This window comes from Pristis pectinata, chromosome 13 (genome assembly GCF_009764475.1).
Source record: "Pristis pectinata isolate sPriPec2 chromosome 13, sPriPec2.1.pri, whole genome shotgun sequence".
In the NCBI taxonomy this organism is placed as follows: Eukaryota; Metazoa; Chordata; class Chondrichthyes; order Rhinopristiformes; family Pristidae; genus Pristis; species Pristis pectinata.
Genome location: NC_067417.1, coordinates 2,305,207 through 2,324,100, shown reverse-complemented (window position 1 = coordinate 2,324,100; position 18,894 = coordinate 2,305,207). Strand labels below are relative to the sequence as shown.

The window sequence follows — 18,894 nt, the reverse complement described above, 5'->3', positions numbered from 1 at the left end:
CAGAGCTTGACAGACTAAATGCAGAGTGGATGTTTTCCCTGGCTGAGGAGACAAGAACCAGGGGCACAGTCTCAGAATAAGGGGCAGGTAGGTTGTTCAGGACTGAAATGAGGAGGTGGGGAATCTGCATGGACTCAGCTTTGCCCACCTCCTTGGAGGGTATGTGAAATCATTCTTGTTTCAGTCCCTCACCCCTTCATCCATTGAAGATGATATTGGGGCTGCTTCATTCTCTTTTGCAACATTTAGTTTTATCACCTTTGCTGCCAGTTTCCTTCGTGCTTCCACTTTCGCATTGTCCATCTGACTCTCCCTTTCCTTTTCTCAGTGCGTCTTTCTCCATGTCGGAGGAGAGGTTAACAGTAACAAGCCCACAGACCTTCATGCTATCTTGACGGCACCTCCTCCCAACTCACTTCCTGTACTGATTCCATTCCAATCTCTGTTCCATCTGTCCTGCTGATGACAATTTCCACACGGTTCCAAGACAAATCCTTCTCCTGGAATCATAGCTTCCCCTCCACCAAAGAGGACAGGGCTTCCAACTGCATTTGTTCCATATCCCACACTCCACATTCAACAGATCACCTTGCAGAATTTGCACCACCTTAAAAATGAGGCCAACATGTGAAAAGTTTCCCACCCCTCTCCATTAATTGTTCTGCAGGGGCTTTTCCTTCTGTAATTCACTGGTTCACTTCAGTCTCCACCAACATCCATTCTCCTTCTCATTCAACTGCAGGACATACAACATTTGTCCTTTTATTTCTGTTTCCACCAGAAGAACATAAGAAATAGGAGAAGGAGGAGGCCATCTGGCCCGTCGAGCCTGCTCCACCATTCAATAAGATCATGGCTGATCTGGCAGTGGACTCAGATCCACCTACCTGCCTTTTCCCCATAACCCTTAATTCCCCTACTATGCAAAAATCTATTTGTATCTTAAATATATTTAATGAGGTAGCCTCCACTGCTTCCCCAGGCAGAGAATCCCATAAGATTCACTACTCACTGGGAAAAGCAGTTTCTCCTCATCTCCGTCCTAAATCTATCCCTCCGAATCTTGAGGACATGTTCTCACTTACCAGTGGAAACAACCTTCCTGTCTCTATTTTTTCTATCACGTTCATAATTTTACATGTTTCTATAAGATCCCCTCTCATTCTTCTGAATTCCAGTGAGTATAGTCCCAGGCGGCTCAATCTCTCCTCATAGGCTAACCCCCTCATCTCTGGAATCATCCTGGTGAACCTCCTCTGCACTGCCTCCAAAGCCAGTCAGGGACTCCAGAAGATTCCTTCCTGGTGAATCAGTGATTCATTTATATTTCCTGTAATCTGGAGTACTGCATTCAATGCTCACAATGTGGTCTCTGCTGCATTGAAGAAAGAAAATGTGGATTGGGTGACTATTTTGCTGAACACAACTGTTCAATCTGCATGAGTGATCCTGAAGCTTCTGGCTGCCTGAAAGTCGTGTCCTCCACACCACACCCACATCTGTCTTCGACCTCTTGCACTGTTTCAATGAGGACCAAAGCTAGCTTGAGGAACAGCACCTCATCTTCTTACTAAGTACATCTAAGGCCTCGTGATTCAACACTGAACAAGTTCAGATAACCACCCTTTCCATACTGAAGTACAAATTAGGAACAGGCTACTTTTGGCCTCTCAAGACTGATCTGATCGTAATCTCAACTACATATTCCTGTCTATCCATGGCTAACTTTTCCCTGCTTATTAAGAATCTCTCTCTGCCTGAAAAATATCTGAACATTGATCCAAAATTCTGGTTTCTCCCTATCCAGATCCCTCAGGATCTTGTACATCTCCATGAAGTTGCCTTTAAACTCCTGTAGAAACCTACTGAGCCTGACCAAGCTATCCTCTGGGTGCTGCAGGTTACAGAACCATCTCACAGCTGCAGCAACAAAGGTTTGTCTGACCTCTGGTACTTTGTATGGAGCTTACAAGTTCTCCTTGTGACTGTGTGGGTTTCCACAGGTGCAGTTTCCTTCCACATCCCAAAGAAGTGCCAGTTGTTTGGTTAATTGACCACTGTAAATTTTCCCTTGTGTAAGCAGCTGGTGGTAGTATCTAAGGTTCTTAAATTTGGCATTTGAGAGTAGAGGTTACGGGGGAAAAAATGGGATTGGGTCAGAGATTAACTCAGCGGGCTGAACAGCTCCCTAACATCGTAAGGAGATAGAGATCTCTCTGCATTTTGGAGCTCTGCTCGACAATTCCTCCTCCTCCCCCCTCTGCACTTCTCCCAAATGCGGGTTGACCCAGAGTTCCTCCAGCAGATTGTTTGTTGCTCCAGATCCCAGCATCTAGTCTAGTGTCTCCAAATCCTCCTTTAATTCCACTTAACTACTCCTTTGAGCTGGAGAAACTATGTGAACTCGCACAACCCCAAGCTCTTTCTTTGGAATAGTGGAAGTCTTCGTTTCAGACCCACTTAGAAGCCCCTGCCTCAATTCTTCTTTCTGGGACACCAACGACTGCATTGGTGTTGCTTCCTCACACAGAACTCAAACATTTTATTACTTCTGCTGCCAATTCCCACCGTTTTCACCTTCACATGGCCTGTCTACTTCCTGCCACCCCGCCTTCATTCCATTCTCCATTGTACTTGTTCTGGTGATGAGACTTCCCAGACAAGTGCCTCTGTTTCCCCACTTCCTGAACCATAGCTCCTGCTTAGAGCCAGTTTCCTCTCTCCATTAGCACAGCCTGAGCGGCCGTCAAACAGCCCCTGCATTTTCTCTGGATTATCACTCTCCAACTGCTGCCACCAACCCAACAGCCATTACTTATCACCACAGCATCCCTGGCCTCACCCTACCACAGGTATTCCGGTTGTACTACCCACCCCCACCAACCTGCTCTCCAACTTAAAACTTACCTTTTCTCTTTCCCAATTCTGACTAAAGTTCTTCAACCTGAAATGTTAACACTCTCTCCTTCCAGTGCTGCTGATTATTTTCATCATTTTCTGTTTTTAATGGCCAGTTCTCACGATACATCATCAAACTATAACATTAACTCAGTCTTTCCCTCTTCACGGAGGCTTCTTGACCTGCTGGTTATTTCCAACCTTATTTTTATTTTAGATTTCCAACAACGGCAGCTCCCAATTTTAGCGTTTTTTTCTTCTATTTACACTGCCTTCAGGCAGATCAGTTGCAATTTACAAGTTTACCTCAAGTTGGCAGCAATATTGTCTGCATCATGCCTTGGTCTCCATCCTATCTATATTCCCTTTTATCACTCCAACACACTTTTCCACAACTTAAAACATGTCTTCAAAATTGTCCTAGTTCTGATAAAACATTAAACTTGTTTTCCCTCCCCATGCTGGCTGAGTTGCTGAGTGATTCCAGAATTTTTTTTATATTTCAGATTTCCAGCATTTTGTAGTCGGTTTGCTTTTTCATTAAGTTTTGTATATGTTCAACATCTCAATTTTTTTCTGGAGACCTAATCAACACTATTAGAGAAACCTGCTTTTGTGTGAAAATGAAACAACCTGTTCACACTGTACCAACTATTTAAGATGCAGCTTCTCAGTTGAAGAATATTTTACGTCACATTGTTTTTACACATAGAACAGCAGCAGCACATATTTGACCAGCATCTTAGCCCATTGATCACCTTTTCAATCCAGGAAGTTATGGATGAGAGGGTGACATCAGAGGTAAACTCTGGGGAAATGATGACCCGATTGGTCTGTTGAAAACCCATATACCAGTGCTTTTATTCCATAAAATATTATTGAAATATTTGAAAATGAATCCAATTTTAAAACCCTTGCTTTTTTTCAGGGTTTAGGTAGAAGCTTCAGCATAGTAAAACATCCAAGTGCATTTTCAGACCACACAATTCAACAATCTTGGTCACTGAAGGAGTCATTTAAGAGTAGAGGTGCTGTAGGGTTTAGGAACAGATGGAGTTGGAGAACACACATCTTGGTGATTATTTAGGGAGAAATTAAACCACTGAGCACAGATTTGCATAATAGAATAATCCTCCATTTCTATACTTTTCAATATTTGGGTTTTTCCTTCACGTATTTTTCATATTTCTCAATATTTTCTCCAAGAACATTGTGTTAATTGACCACTAGATACACAGACTCTGTGATAGCTGCCACAGCTCACAGCATTTTTGGGTCAGACTTCAAATCAAAAGTCACGGATGTGTTTCTGTGAATGAGAGCAGGGTGTACAAAGTATTTGATCACTTACTTTACTGTCAATTGTGGGCTCTAGTTATGGGCAAAAAGCAAGTTGCAGAGTTTATTCAAATCCATGACAGTGTACAATACATTTGATAATGTGCAATGCAAATAGATAACTGTCAAAAGTGTTAGAATGTTTAAATTTGCTTCAGAAATTACTGTACACATCTGTTGAGGAAATGTATGTTTCCAAATTGGGAATCAGTAATAGGAAAACAAATAGAATTTATTCATAAATGATGACACTGCAAAGTCCTCTGCTCAACTCTTAAAGATGGCTACATGGAAACACGAGTTAAGGTAACAAGGGAGAGGTTGTGCTTCTCCCCCAAGACTGCTCAGGACTTGTACTGTCTGGAAAAAACAATGGAAGCATTCCATTAAGTTGCAAAGGGGAAGTGGATAAATACTTGGGGGGGAAAAAAACTGTAGGGCTAAGAAAACAGCTCAGGAGAGAGGGGCTAATTGGATAATTGTTCCCAAAGAGCTAGCACTAGTATGATGGACCCAATGACCTCCTTTCTATGGTGTGTGATTCTACACTACACGTTTAAAAATCTCATTGAGGCACGATAAGCATCAACTTTCCAACAAAGCGTTCAGTAATCAATCAAGAAATCATACATAAATTTCACACATGAAAACTCCCAGTGAATTTAATTTTTTTTATTAAGGTGTTCGAAGTACATACATAGACACAGAGGTACAATTCATCAAGAAAGCTCATTAGGAAATGTTATGCTTTCAGGTCAAAAATCAGTCAATTAATGCCCAGTTTTTAAAAAAAATTGTAAAATCCAACTGTCTTGATTTAATTCTGCTGCACAGTGGGGTGGTGGTGGAGGAGGGGATAGGAGAAACAAGGGGCTCATGTTTCAGAAACAAATCCGTACAAAAGAGAGCCTGCAAACTCAGGATTGTGACCTCTCTGGCAGAATAGTACATGAAATCTATTATTGCTACTTGATCATGCCTTAGATTTGAATGTACAGAATTTTTCTTAATAGTTACAGAGACCATCTTTAACCACTGCCCACTATTTTCAAACATCAAGTGTTATCAATATTTATTTTCCTGACTCAAAAATGATTCCATCTCATTCTTATTACCAGAGGACCCTTTACTCCTAGGTCAAGATACTGTACATGAAGATAATCCAGTGGTTCGAGATTTACAGACTCTCCCCCCTCCCCCACTATTCCAGTTCATTTAATGGTGAAACCAGAAGCCCTAGTTGATGGCAAGAAAGTTGATTTGATTAATGGTTAAATCTTCAATTTCAAACCTATGTGCCATCTCCTACGACTGAACTCCCTTAATCAACAAGAGCACCAGCCTGAAAAAGCAATGGAGTATCATTGAGGACGTCCTGGTCCGTCTTTCCTTCACTCTTCTCCAATTCCAGAAGTTGGCAAATAACAATGTTCAATGCAGCCCAACAGGAAAGAATTGTAATTCTAAGGTGATAATTCTAACATCTAGACAATTACCAAGATAACAAATAGGACTGTAATTCCTCATCATTCAAAAATACCAAGAACACATTTAACAAACCCCCAACTCAAAAAAAGGTATTAGTTTATCAATTTTCACTTGTAACTTTTAGGTCACTTAACTGAATGTAAAGGAACATAAAAACCACCCAATGTTAATAGATTCCTGCACACCCATTGTGGGAAAGGCATTACATTTTTCCTTCTGAAGACCAATTTATGGGGAACCATTACACAAAAAAACCATAAGCTTTAAGATTAATGGGTGTATCTATCCTCACATTTTCCATTCACATGTTAAACTCTATTCTGTCACTGCTACACTCACGGTCACAATGGACATATCTCAAAGCACGGAATTTATACACACTGATTTGGTGCTCCAGCACTTTAATTCCTCAAATCAAAAACTGGAACGAGGCAGTGTTTTTGATGGGAATTCCACACCTGACCAGGAATCAATGTTTCACCTTCAAATGTTCATTCTATATAAAATTTGTTCATTTAACGAAGAACTAGAATTTTTTTAAAGAAAAAAAACATCTATATTAAAAGTAAGAAGCTCAGTGATGGTTTTATCTTGAAATGGACCATTGTTCAACAGTGGCTCTTACATCACAGGCAATCCACCTACACCCACCCCCCCCCACTCTTGTCAGGCCATTTAAAGCCAACAGCATGTGAACTATTAACCTCCACAGGACATTAGATCAGCTCAGACCCCATCCTGCCAGGCAGTCTTTAATCCTGTTTGTGATTTATCCAGCTCCCTTTTTATGGGACTGGTTTAGCATTCACCCTCTGTTCCCAGTTGTCTGTTGTCCATACATTATGTAATGAGGAGGGGGTGATAACCATTTTTGCCTTGAGCCAAGTTATATCCTGTTGGAATCTACCTGTCAATGACAATGAAATTCAGCACTTACTAACAACAGGCACTCAACCTTCATTGACATATTTATATCAAACTACACAAAGAGTTTAAATAAATAAATTGATAGTTTTTAGTCCAACTTCCAATCCAAACCTGAAAAATTGACATTGCAATTCTTACCGGATCCAATTACCATGCGCAACATTAGAATCTCTTACACTGCCAAACCTTTTACATTATTGTTAAATCTATTTGGACTTAAATTACCTCAAAACAAATGCATTAAAGGAGCAGTTTGTTGCGACTCCAACAAAATCCAAACAGCACCAAAGAGGTGAATATTAAAATACTTCCCAGCAGTTCGCAAAACCCAGGCCATGTACAAAAATTCACAACTCTGCACCCAAATTCCCAACATTATTTCAGATCAATTTCTTAATCTGCAGGTCTATTACAAATACACCCAGTTCAGCTATTTTACAATTTTAAAATTACAAAAAGGAAAAAGCTAAAATCTAAATGTTGTTTACATCTGTGAGGCATCAGAGAATTTAGATATTCAGGCAAGACAACAGGCCTCTGATCTACATAGCCATTTGGTTTAAAGCTTCCAGATTTTAAATCATCTCTTCACTCAAAAAAAAACACGGTTACTTTACTTTAGCACCTATGTACACAATCTAAATGAAGATGCATCTTGAGACAATATCAAAGATGATACCTGATTAAATATACTGCAAACTTACTTGATTATATTTGAATGAGTGAAGTAATGAAATTGCCCCAGTCCTAAACAACAAGGAGGGAAACAAAATGTCTCTGCCAAAATGTCACTGAATAATGAATAAATAGTTTCAGCTTTGAATATATAGGGGGAAACAGTACAACCAAAATGCAAGCCCAGACCATCTTTTAAAACTCCTGTGAAGTAAATGATCAGGTAATTGAATGATTTCACCACAGACAGTGATTTCCATAAGATTAAAACTACATTTTTGACTACCTGTAGAAGTCCAACAAGGATTCAGTGCAGAATAAAGGGTCTCTCTCCACAATCCCAACCACTCATAAATCAAAGTCCACTTCTTCCAGCTTCACATCAGATATCGCAACTGAGATTATCATGTTGATGTCAACAGTGTAGTGGGCACACAATCCCCAGATGTTGGGTTAAAATCAATGATAGTCATCTCATAATGGTTCCTTCCAGAGAGAAGACAGTGGAGACAGTCATCCCAGCAATTGGGTATCTGGTTTTATACCCTGGACTGCAGGTATGGTTAAGAAGTTGTGGAATCTCTCTACTCCACCCAATTACTTCTAGATGTGTTCAAATAGATCTGCTGCCAGCGTCTCCCTACACTTGGCTACCACTGAATATTGCACACGCTTGCAAAAGTTCAATATATTGGTCATCTATTTGACAAGGTTGGGTTGCCTTTTTCCAAATATCTACCAACCCAAGCTGGGAAAACAATGAAAGTCTCAACGTGACCTTGAGTGACTCAATCCATCAGGTTTGCAGAATCACAGCATTAACAAAAGAGTTCTCTGTAATTGAAAGAACTACCGTTCAGTTTATTGCAAGCAGGTCATTTGGCTCATCATCAATGCAGGTGTCAGTGTGCAAGTTTCAACACTTCCCCACCGACAACATTCATGAGGTGCCACTGAAACTGAAATCAACAGCTCTCCTGTAACTCACTCAAGTCCAAGTTCAGCAGCGTCAATGCAGTGAGGGTCAGGGAATAACTTTGGATGCAGATACAGCATGTTACAAACCTTATTTTGTCTCTTTGATCCCATTTGACCTCACTTGTCCAATATCCAACCAGACAGCAATCAGGATTGCAAACTCTTGTTGTTCTCTCCCCTATTCCCAGGGTGGTGTTGTCAAATTAGAAACTATAAAGTTGTACTAAAGCTATTTGTTCAAATATTCTTCACCCCGTTCTCAAACACAAATCAATTGCACCTTCATTTTTCCACTAATAAATGCAATCCTACAAACATGTAACCAGGCAGCAGAATTTACTGAACAATGGTTTATTTATTATCACTGAATAAAAACTGCATGTCAAGTCAGTGAGGTATAAAGAAGGTACACCAAAACACCATGCTGTAAATAACAAGAGCATCTGATTAATATTGACAGCTAAGTGGAGGGAGGATGAAAAAGTAGGAAAATTCTTCCTCTCAGCACCTGATCTATTTACAGTCAAATGTCAAGAGGGGACAGTTTAATTCAAATAAGCACGAGATACCATCTGAACAGTGGCATATTATCACCAATCTTCTGCCAGTCTGGATTTGCATAACACCTTTCAAGGCAGTTGTTATGATACAATTAAGTCCACAGGTCAGGATAATCAATTCAAATTTTTAAATTATATTTGGGATTCATTCTGTAAAAACACTATCAAGTTACGATTGAAGAGCAAGGTAAGAATTCAGGTTTCCTTTTCTCCTGAACACACACGTGCAACTCTATGGAACATTAATGACATCTACCAAAAACAGATGTCCCATCAAGATGTAACAGTGCAGGCCAAGTGGGTCAACGCTGGATTTTGTTATTGGTGGGAGTCATCTCTGAACAAAGGTTAAAATAAAGTCCTATCCTCACCTTCCCTTAAGTACTGCATTCCCAAACTTCCCCACCTCCCCCTTTAAACAGTAAAATTCACTGGAAATTGCAAACTTGCTAATGCTATTCCTAACTGAAGGAAGACTTGTACGGCGCAGCAGAAAGCAAACTCAGAAATGACCTTCCACACCTATGGCCAGAAATGAGGACAGCTTCGTCATGCTGATAAGCATGAAGTTATTCGTTATGCATTGACCTGGATTCCCAGTTGCACCCTTACCCCTGATCTAACAGAGCTTCCCCCCTCCCCCATCTAGAGTGTATAAAGAACTCAAATAAAAAGAGAACATATTAGATCTGTAGCAAGTACCACAAATATAATTCAAATCAAGCAGCTTGGATATCATGAAGCACAGGAGCAAAGACTCATGTGACTGAACTACTTCCTCAAACTCACGACTGACATTAGTTAGTCATTCAATTATACTTAGTGTATAGTTACTTTTATTGTTACATGGCAAGCATAGCAAGGAAGTAGATGAAAAATTAACAAGGACAGCAGAGGAATTTCATCTCTTGTACCTTCAACCTCAATGTTTGGGAAATATGTTATCAGGGGACTAACCATACACTATATATTACTTGCAAACAACAGAGTTCAAAAACTGTTCACGTAATATCTACATTAATTCAAAAATTATTCCTCTTTGGATCCCTTTATGCTTTATATGCCATAGCTAAATTTACTGAATTTTTTAAAAAACACTATGAATCTTAACCTTTTTCCTCTCATGTTTTTGTTCAAAATCAAAAATTCTACTGGAGAACACCTTCATAAAGCAGAAATATGCAATTCATCCCCATCCAAAGGGGTTGGGGGTGGGGGGGAAGATCAGAGGAGTGTGTCATGAAATATTTCTGATCCCATCTTTCCCCACTACAAGACAAGCACAGCCATGTGTTAAGTTTTTTTTTACCCTACGCACAATAAAGCTGTTTTACTGTTTCACCGAAAAAATAAATCTTAAAAGCTTTCAATGTAATTTCCTGTGAATCTCAGCGGGTCAAAATGCAAATCACAGTAGATGGCCGGCTGCATACAGTATTTCTTGCAACTGACAGCATTTTATCAAACATTTTCAGTAATAAGAAAGCGCTCTCATTATCAATGCAAAAATACTGGAAAGCTCCAACATACTAGTTGTATTTTTTTGTCTCATCTATACATTTACAAATTTTCCTTCTATTTCAAAGACAAATATTTAATGCTCAACATCATAAAGACGAACCTTCTCCACAAGACATTGCGTGTTCCCCCTTTGAAGTCAAGCACGTAAATACCAGTGCTGGTGACAGATGAACAGCAAATTAATTTCTTCATTCTTGCTGTCAAAAATAAGTTTGAAATGAAACAATTTCTCTGGACTGAGTAGATCTAAAGTCCTTCTTTTGCAAACGCCATCTTGTGTACTATGCAGCAACTTTATTGTCCTTCTGTGGGGAAAAAATGGAAACATTAATAAATGATTTACAGTGGGGCAAAATCAGTCTTATTTCCAGTTTTCCCTGCATTCTAGGCATAGTAGCGCAGCTGGTAAGAGCTGCTGTCTCACAGCTTCAGTGACCGGGTTCAATGCTGACCTCTGGTGCTGTCACTGTGACTGCATGGATTTCCCCCAGGAGCTCCGGTTTCCTCCCACATCTCAAGTAGGTGTGGGTTGATAGGTTAGCTGGCCATTTAGTTGCCCTGAGCGTGTAGGTGAGTGGTAGAATCCGTGCAGGAGTCAATGGGAATATTCAGAGAATAAGAAAAATGGGTTTGGTATAAATGGGTGCTTGACAGCTGGCATGGATTTGGTGGGCTGAAGGGCCTGTTTCCATGTTGTATGACTCTATAACTATGTATTATCATATGCCACCAAGCATATTAAATTTAGAATGCATGACATTATTCTGAAACAACTTCCAAATTACCCCAGTAGAACAGTCTTCCATTTCAATCTCCAGCAGGATATGTACAATTATAAAAGAAAAGTTGTGAAACTGTGGGAAGAGTTACCCTGTATTCGAAGTCTGAAAACTCTCTATCTCCACCACGGCTTCCTCGAAATCCTCCACGATAGCCACCACGGGGAGGGCCATAGTTCCCTCTCCCTCCACGACCCCGCCCACCCCTGTACGCGTAGCCGCCGCGGCCTCTGTAGCCTGCACGACCACGCATTGAGCGCAATGGGATTCCAAATGTTTCCGCATTTATCCTCCTCTCCTCAGCCCACGTTGGTCTTCGATCCCTGGAAGAAAAATAGCTGGAAGGAGAGTTAAACTGAATTCTCAATGAACACAAATGTTAACACTTACATTACAGAGAAAGCAATACATATTCTGGATTCTGTTTTCCCATCAACCATGATTTGGGTGATGGCATGGCCTTCAATTACTCAGATTTGAAGCATATCCCTTGATTCCTGCACCACTCAAACATCTTATCTTAAATCCTAAGTGATCCAAGTAAGCCACTAAGGTTTCACTTCCCAGCCGCCAAGCTCCATCGTCCAAATATCTATATTTAAGCTAATATATTGAGGCCAAATCCTGGGAAAGGGTCAGCTTTGGGACATGGAATTCAAGTCAGGAGATGGGACAACTGAGCAGTTTTCTAAAGAATAAATACCTTGTCTCATTATCACAAGAGATGTTGTCAAAAAACGATTTGGTTTTGTCATAGTAGCATTTCGGTCCTGAAGTATCCTCTTCATCAGCATTTCCTTCACTGTTTTGTGTTTCAATCCCTGAGTCTCCTTTATCTTCACCATTTATTGCCTTCTCTGCTTTATCCGGCTGCTTATCATCTGTTAGGAAAAACATGAATGGTAGGACACTGGGAAGTACAGAGGAAGAGTGGAACTTTGCTGTACATATCCAAGGATCCCAGAAGGCAGATGCACAAATACATGAAGTGGTTAAGGCAGCATATGGGATCTGTGCCTTTATTAGCTGGGACAGAGAACTTAAGAGCAGGGAGATAACAGTACAACTATATAAAACCTTGGTTAGGCCACAGCTGGAGTATTGTGTGCTGCTCTGGTCACTACACTTTGGAAAGCAGATGACTGCGCTGGAGTAGGTGGAGAGAAGGTTCCCAGAGCACTGCCTGAGATGGAGCTTTTCAGCTATGACATGACACTGGAAAGCCTGGGCTGATTTCCTTGGAGCAGAAAAGGCTGAAGCAGGACCTGTCTGAGGTACATAAAATTATCAGGGAGCATAGATAGGGGAAATAATCAGAAATATTGTCTCTGCTAAGATGTGACCCGAGAGCACAGATTTAAGTTAAGGGGTAGGAGATTAAAGGGGATTTGAGGAAGAAGTTTTCACTCAGAGGGTGGTTGAAATCTGGAACACACAGGCCGGGGAGGTGGTGAAGGCAGGCACTCCCACAACATTTAAATATTTAGATGAGCACCTAAACTATAACAGCATAGAAGGCTACGGGCCAAGTGTTGCAAAATAGCCAACGTAGACACAGTAGGCCAAAGGGCCTGTTTCCTGATCTGTGTAACTAATTGACAAAATAAGAACATGATTACAATACAAAGCTGTAAGTCATTGACTTACCAATTGAAAAGCCAACAATCAGGTATCTGCACAATGTCCTTAAAGCACTTGGCAATTATTCAAGTACTTTTGATCTCTTGTACTGTAGGAGATGTCAAGCTGGCTGTCATGTTTTCTACACGATAATAATAACAACACTTCACAAGGTATTTCAATGGCTGCAAAGTGCTTTGGGACATTCCAAGATTGTCATAGGCACTATAGAAATGCTAGTCTTTCGCTTTCAGATGTTGACTTTACTAGCTTTGGAGTTCCAACGTGTTATCCTTTGATAATTTTAGTTTCATCTTTTGTTTTGGCAATTTTATTTTAAGAATGTCAGCACTGCTGGAAAGGCAAACATTTACTGTCCATCCCCAGTTGCCTTGATAGGGTGTAATGTTGTAATGGTACAACTGAGTGACTTGCTTGGCCATTTCAGAGAGCATTTAAATGTCAACGACATGGAATAGAGATCTGGAATCCAGAAAGGACAAACTGGGTAAGAATGACAGATTTCTTCCCCTGAAAGATATTAATAAACCAGATAGATTTTAGAACAAATCAGTAGTTTTTTGTGGTTATCAATAAAGACGAGTTGTTCTTTTTCCAAATGATGAACAGAATTTAAATTCCACATATCCTGTGGTAGGATTTGAATTCAGGACTCTGGGCTATTACTCCAGGCCCACGTATTACAAGTTACCACCACTATTTGGAGTTTTTCTGTCTCATTTGCACGTTGCTTTGTCTTACTATCTCTCACTGTACAAGATTGTTGAGTCCTTCTAGAGTTGAGCTTTACTTTAGGAATTGTGAAAAGAGATATTAAACGAGACCTGAGTAATTGCAGCACTTGATTTCTCACAAACAGCTTAAAGCACTTCACATTAAGTATTAAGCGAGTTCTTACCACGTACAAAATTTGTTTGCCCACGTCAAATAATCTCATTTCAAAGAAGAGACTAACGACCAGTAAATGTGCTTTACGCAATGTTGGGTGAACAGGGTCAAGGTCATAGAATCAAGAGTAACAGGAACAGGCCTTTCAGCCCAACCCGTCTATGCCAAACATGGTGCCCAAGCTAGTCCCACTTGCCCACGTTTGGCCCATATCCCTCCAAACCTTTCTTATCCGCATACTTATCCAAATGTCTTTTGAATGCTGTGATTGTACCTGCCTCAACCACTTCGTCTAGCACCTCAATCCATGTAGGCACCACCCTCTCCGTGAAGAACTTGCCCCTAAGGTCGCTTTTAAGTCTTTCACCTCTCACCTTAAACCTATGCCCTCTGGTTTTTAGCTCTCCTTTCTTGTGAAAAAGTGTGTGCAGTAGTTATAATGTTTATTTGAAAAAAGCATAGGAGGCAGATGGCAGTTTCATCTGCATCAATACTGCATTGGAGAACTAGCACACATCAAATGCCCAGGTCCTGGAATGCACCTTGAACCGAGAATCCTTCTGTTCAGAATCGGGAGCACTGTCCACTACATCCAGCAGACAGTCCCAACTCAGCCGATGCACCTCAGTAAGCAGAGTCTTATTGGCTCTAACACAGTACTTTCCATCAACGACCTGATTTTATCCACTTCCCCAAATTAATGCTGTACAGTAAGTGTCATCAGCCCAGCAAAGCCCATGCTGGTTCTCTGAGAATGGCTTCAAATGACCCCAATCCACTGCCCTGTAATGTTCATCCACAGCAACCCTCCACTCCCCATTTCTTCTTTCCAAGTACTACTGAATCAACTTCCATAACCTTTCAGGTACTTGTTCCAGACGACAACAACTCACTAAATTTCTCTCCTCTTCATTTCCTCCTCATTTCTTCAGTAAATTACATCTTCTCAGAAATCCAATGTTTACATCTATCCCAAAGACTGATTCACGAGGTCCATTAGTTGGGACTTAAGTAAATCAGGGATAATACTCCATTACTTTAAACTCATTCACTGGATTAACAACTGGACTTTCTCAACCACAGTTACTGCCGAATCAGCAAATGCCTTTCTGGGTTCAGGTTGAGAAGCAATGAAAATGAAAGCAAGGCTCTGCAGTCTAACTGGAAATTTTGCCTTAGTTTTAATAATGTGGCAACTTAATGACTTGAAGCTATCATTTGACCCAAAAAAGATAAATGCTTACAGATGGTCACTTGATCTCAGGTGCATTAAATGCATGGAAACTGTAGCCTCAGAGAAAAAGGTAATAGATAGAAAAATGAGTGTTACCTTTCAATTTCAGTTTATTCTGGAACTCCCTGTCAATCTCCTCTTTGTTAAATTGTGCATTTGCGCTCTCAAAGTCGAAGTCTTTCTCGAACTTCATTGGGCCGTCTCGTCTGACAGCAAACCTACCCCTTCCTCGACTTCCACCGCGACCTCGCCTGGCAGCCTGGCCCCCTGGACACATGGGAAGGGAATGTCAGTACATCAAAGAGTCAGTTCAGAATAGGGTCAGTAAACTGTATCAGGATCTAAAACTGGACAGGAGGGCTGGCTTAGCCAGGCCAGAAGCAAAATGAATGCCAGAAATCTGTTGTAAGCTCCTGTCTTCCCTAAAGCTGAGCCAGGAACCTGGGGTGAACTCTAACCTCTCCAAGCACCATAGAAAAGAACCTTGGAGTAGAGAGGCTGCTGGCAAGGGCTGGTGTTGGGAGGGCTGGGTGAACAGTGTGGCTGCTCAGTGCTGAGATGTGGGGCTTGGGGCTCACCCTGGCCAGCAAGGTGATTTGCAGACCATGGCTGGGAACTGGCAACAGTTGATAGACCACCCAGATCCTACTGTCTCACTCATCACCTTCTGATAGATGGAATGGTAGTTGCTCTTCCCCCTCTCTTCCCAGGCCAAAAATGTCTTTATGACAATGAGCTCAGTGGGCAATGGCACTTTTTAAAAGCAAAAAAGCCAGGTTTTTCACTGCTGACTAGTGCATGGCTATTCCTGCCCACAACAACATTAGATGAGGCTACAATGACACCCAACATTCATACATCATCACAAAAGTGATCAGGTCCCATGAGACCTGGCAGGGGATTCAAGGTTTCAGGAAGAGAATTTTAAATTAAAATCAATATTTTTCCTGTAAGGTTGCTGAACAAAACAAAAAGTATAAAAAAGAAAACGTGTGACATACAGATGTGAAGTACCCTACCTGATGGCCTCCTGTTTGGTTCACGATTTTCATTCTTAAAGTGATCATTCTCTGGCCGCAGACCTTTCTGTGATTCAAAAACTAATTAAGACAAAAACGCAGTAAATTATGGTGTTTGGCAACGACAACATTATATCCCCCAGTCTTGTTTGGTATCAACATTTCAGTTCTTAATCAAGTACTACATTCAGAACATTTGGGGGGGAGAACTAGTCTAATGAAAGACAACACTGGAAGCTGACTGTTGATAGATATTAGATACATCAAGGTCTATTAAAATTTCAAAGCTACTGATGCCAGAGGTAAATTATTTTGCTTTATTAAAGAGATACAAGTCTCTATCCTCAAGTATTATCGTGAAAGACTAACAATTTCTATCCAAATAGCAAACAGCTATGAAAATTGCTCCATATTTATACTTCAAAGAACATTTTCTAAGCAACATTACATAGCTTGTACTGATCGCAACAATCCAAAGATTATTTCCACGATTCTCAGCTCTCATATGTTACTGCATCAGTAGGCGGCAATATTGCAGCACATATACTTCATTCTCATTTGAAAGGCTCTCTTTTCTTAACAAAGATAAAATAACCTTTCACCAGTTGTAAATGCAACTTTTCTTTGAATATTAGCAACTTTTATAGTTGTCTCCAAATAAGGCTACAATCCTTTGCAAATACCTTTTGATGTTCCTTAAACATATCTTTGTCGAATCAGAAACGTGTCAATATATGTCCAAACCTTATGCCAAATTCACAACGCATCCATGGGAATTCTCCATTTTCTTCTCTGTTATAGACCTTTATGCAAACGATCCCACACTACCCTTTACTTATGCCAAACTAGCACAAATACACATTTTCCACCAGCTCCTCCTAACCACATCCTTTGAAGGTACAACTTCTGAACTCATGAAAACTGAGCTTGTTGATGGGGAGGGACGGTACAAGTATTATCAAACTGGATGGGCAAGATTAGGACAAAACTGTGATTTGAACCTCCTGTTCTCTTGAACAAACCAGAGCAATTTTTTTAAGAATGGTGCTACTTAATGCCCATAAACATCATTCAACAGATGAAAGGGCATCAACTTGATTAAACTGAACAGTAACAGAACCAATTAACAACAACCCCATAATGCAAATATTCTTACACCACTGTTTCCATGGAGAACATCTCAGATAGCAGCTTTCCTGGACGACACCATCAAGCAGGCAGGCAAGCTCAACAAATCTTCCTCTAATGACCGACAGGAAGACACATCAATTCATCAGAATGAGTTGTGCCAATTCTGACTCTTGTATCCCCTATCTTCTGCTGATTCAGCATGAATCATTGTTTTCAGGACAGTACAGTTGACAGAAGCAGTTGGTGAAGAGAGAGAGTGGGAGGGGGAAGAGAAGGACAAGAAAATACAGTCCCTCCTGCAATACAGAAAACATGCAGGAGCAGTCCAGACTGCAGACTGTCAAAGACCGATTCCAGACAACCACCTGCCACAAATCTAAAGCCAGAAACAAAAATCAACAATTTTCAACAAGTTTGAGCACTACTGGTGGTAAGCAAATCCTGACTAGTGTATTAACAGGCTGCAAATCCTCACCACCTACACAGTAGGTAGAACTGCAACACAGTGAGACAGTAGCACTTTCTATATCCCCAATGAGACAAATCAGCGAACCTACAGCACAAGTGCAAAGTGGGACATACGTGTGGTCCAGACTGAAAACATGAATCACCTGCAGTCTTACCTTTCCTTGCATCGTGAGTATCCACTGGTTTCTGCTGAACCGATGGCAGAGGCCTAGCTAGCACAGGGCTCCTCCTACCTACAGGGGCTTGAGAAGTATGTGTCTGCACTGCCTGTTCCATTGTTGGACTTTTTCTTAAGGACTCCAGTTTTGGACTTGATCGGCCTGAAAAACAATCCACAAAACACTGGCATTGAATAACTCGAGATGCAGAAAGAGATTGCACAATGCAAACATCTTAAGTTGAATGGCAGAACAGCTAACCAGAGGGGTAGCATTAAAGGTTTCTGAAAGATAACTTCCTAAACTACAATCAATATGGAGTTTTAGCCACCTTCATGGCTTCCCTGCCTGGCCACTTCGTAGGCAGCCAGCTTCCCAAACTCAACAAATCTTTCTATAATGACTGACAAGCAGACACATCGATTCATCAGAATGAGTTATGCAGATTTTGAGTCAGGTCCCTAATTCTCTGCTGATCTGGTATTTAAAATGAATAATTGTTTTCAGGACAGCATAGCTAAGAGACAGTTGGTGAAGAGGGAGAATGGGAAATGCAGACACCATTTTAAGGTATTATTTACAGTAAAGTTAGATGATACTGAATGTTTGTATTCTTGAAGGTTGTGGGCTTAATCCCCTACAAAAGCCAATAATCTAGGCAGAAAGCCTTCTGCTTCTTACTGAAGGAATGTCAGAGGTGATACCTTCTAATGATAAAATGAGGTCTTACCTGCCTGATTCAAGTCAGGATAAGAACCAATGTTTTGGATAACCTCAAATTAGAGGGCACAAGACAACTCACAGGCCAGGAAAGTACTGAAGGTTTCTGAAGTTGAAGGTTGTAAATACATGATCAAGGCAAGAGCAGAGATTGCCAACATTAAAAAGGAGTCTTAGCAATGGAGAGGCTTTGCAGTCAATTGAGTGCAGCATCTGCTGCAACCTCAGACAGTTGTCAGGAAGCAAAATGGAATCAGAGGGCAGGAAACAAAGTCTGTGTCCAGGACAGAACACTAAGACTTCTGCTTAGTTGGAGATATTTCTGCTCATTCAATACTGGACATCAGGTAAGCAGCACGACAAGTTGGTGGAGGGAACAAAGATATGATGGTGCTGGTTCAGTGAAGATGAAGGTGATGAGGGTAAGTTGAGAAACAAAGGACAGCCCAGCAGTGACTTTTGTGGGATATG

General features: G+C 40.8%; 2 protein-coding genes across 2 annotated transcripts in view; one reads left to right on the top strand and one right to left on the bottom strand.

The window, feature by feature from the left end:
- The window catches only part of LOC127577454 (fatty acyl-CoA hydrolase precursor, medium chain-like), a 459,511-nt gene extending 456,470 nt beyond the window's left edge, over positions 1 to 3,041 (top strand). The window contains exon 21 of the mRNA XM_052028678.1: positions 3,026 to 3,041. Within this exon, the coding sequence (XP_051884638.1) occupies positions 3,026 to 3,041 (16 nt within the window). The remainder of the gene's footprint in view (positions 1 to 3,025) is intronic.
- A 1,852-nt stretch (positions 3,042 to 4,893) lies between these two features.
- Positions 4,894 to 18,894, bottom strand: part of LOC127577322 (protein LSM14 homolog A-like) — a 60,554-nt gene continuing 46,553 nt past the window's right edge. The window contains exons 5-10 of the mRNA XM_052028436.1: positions 17,701 to 17,865; positions 15,947 to 16,027; positions 15,024 to 15,194; positions 11,868 to 12,045; positions 11,256 to 11,502; positions 4,894 to 10,690 (exon numbers count right to left, since the gene is read on the bottom strand). Coding sequence (XP_051884396.1) covers positions 10,667 to 10,690; positions 11,256 to 11,502; positions 11,868 to 12,045; positions 15,024 to 15,194; positions 15,947 to 16,027; positions 17,701 to 17,865 — 866 coding nt within the window. The 3' untranslated portion in view covers positions 4,894 to 10,666. The remainder of the gene's footprint in view (positions 10,691 to 11,255; positions 11,503 to 11,867; positions 12,046 to 15,023; positions 15,195 to 15,946; positions 16,028 to 17,700; positions 17,866 to 18,894) is intronic.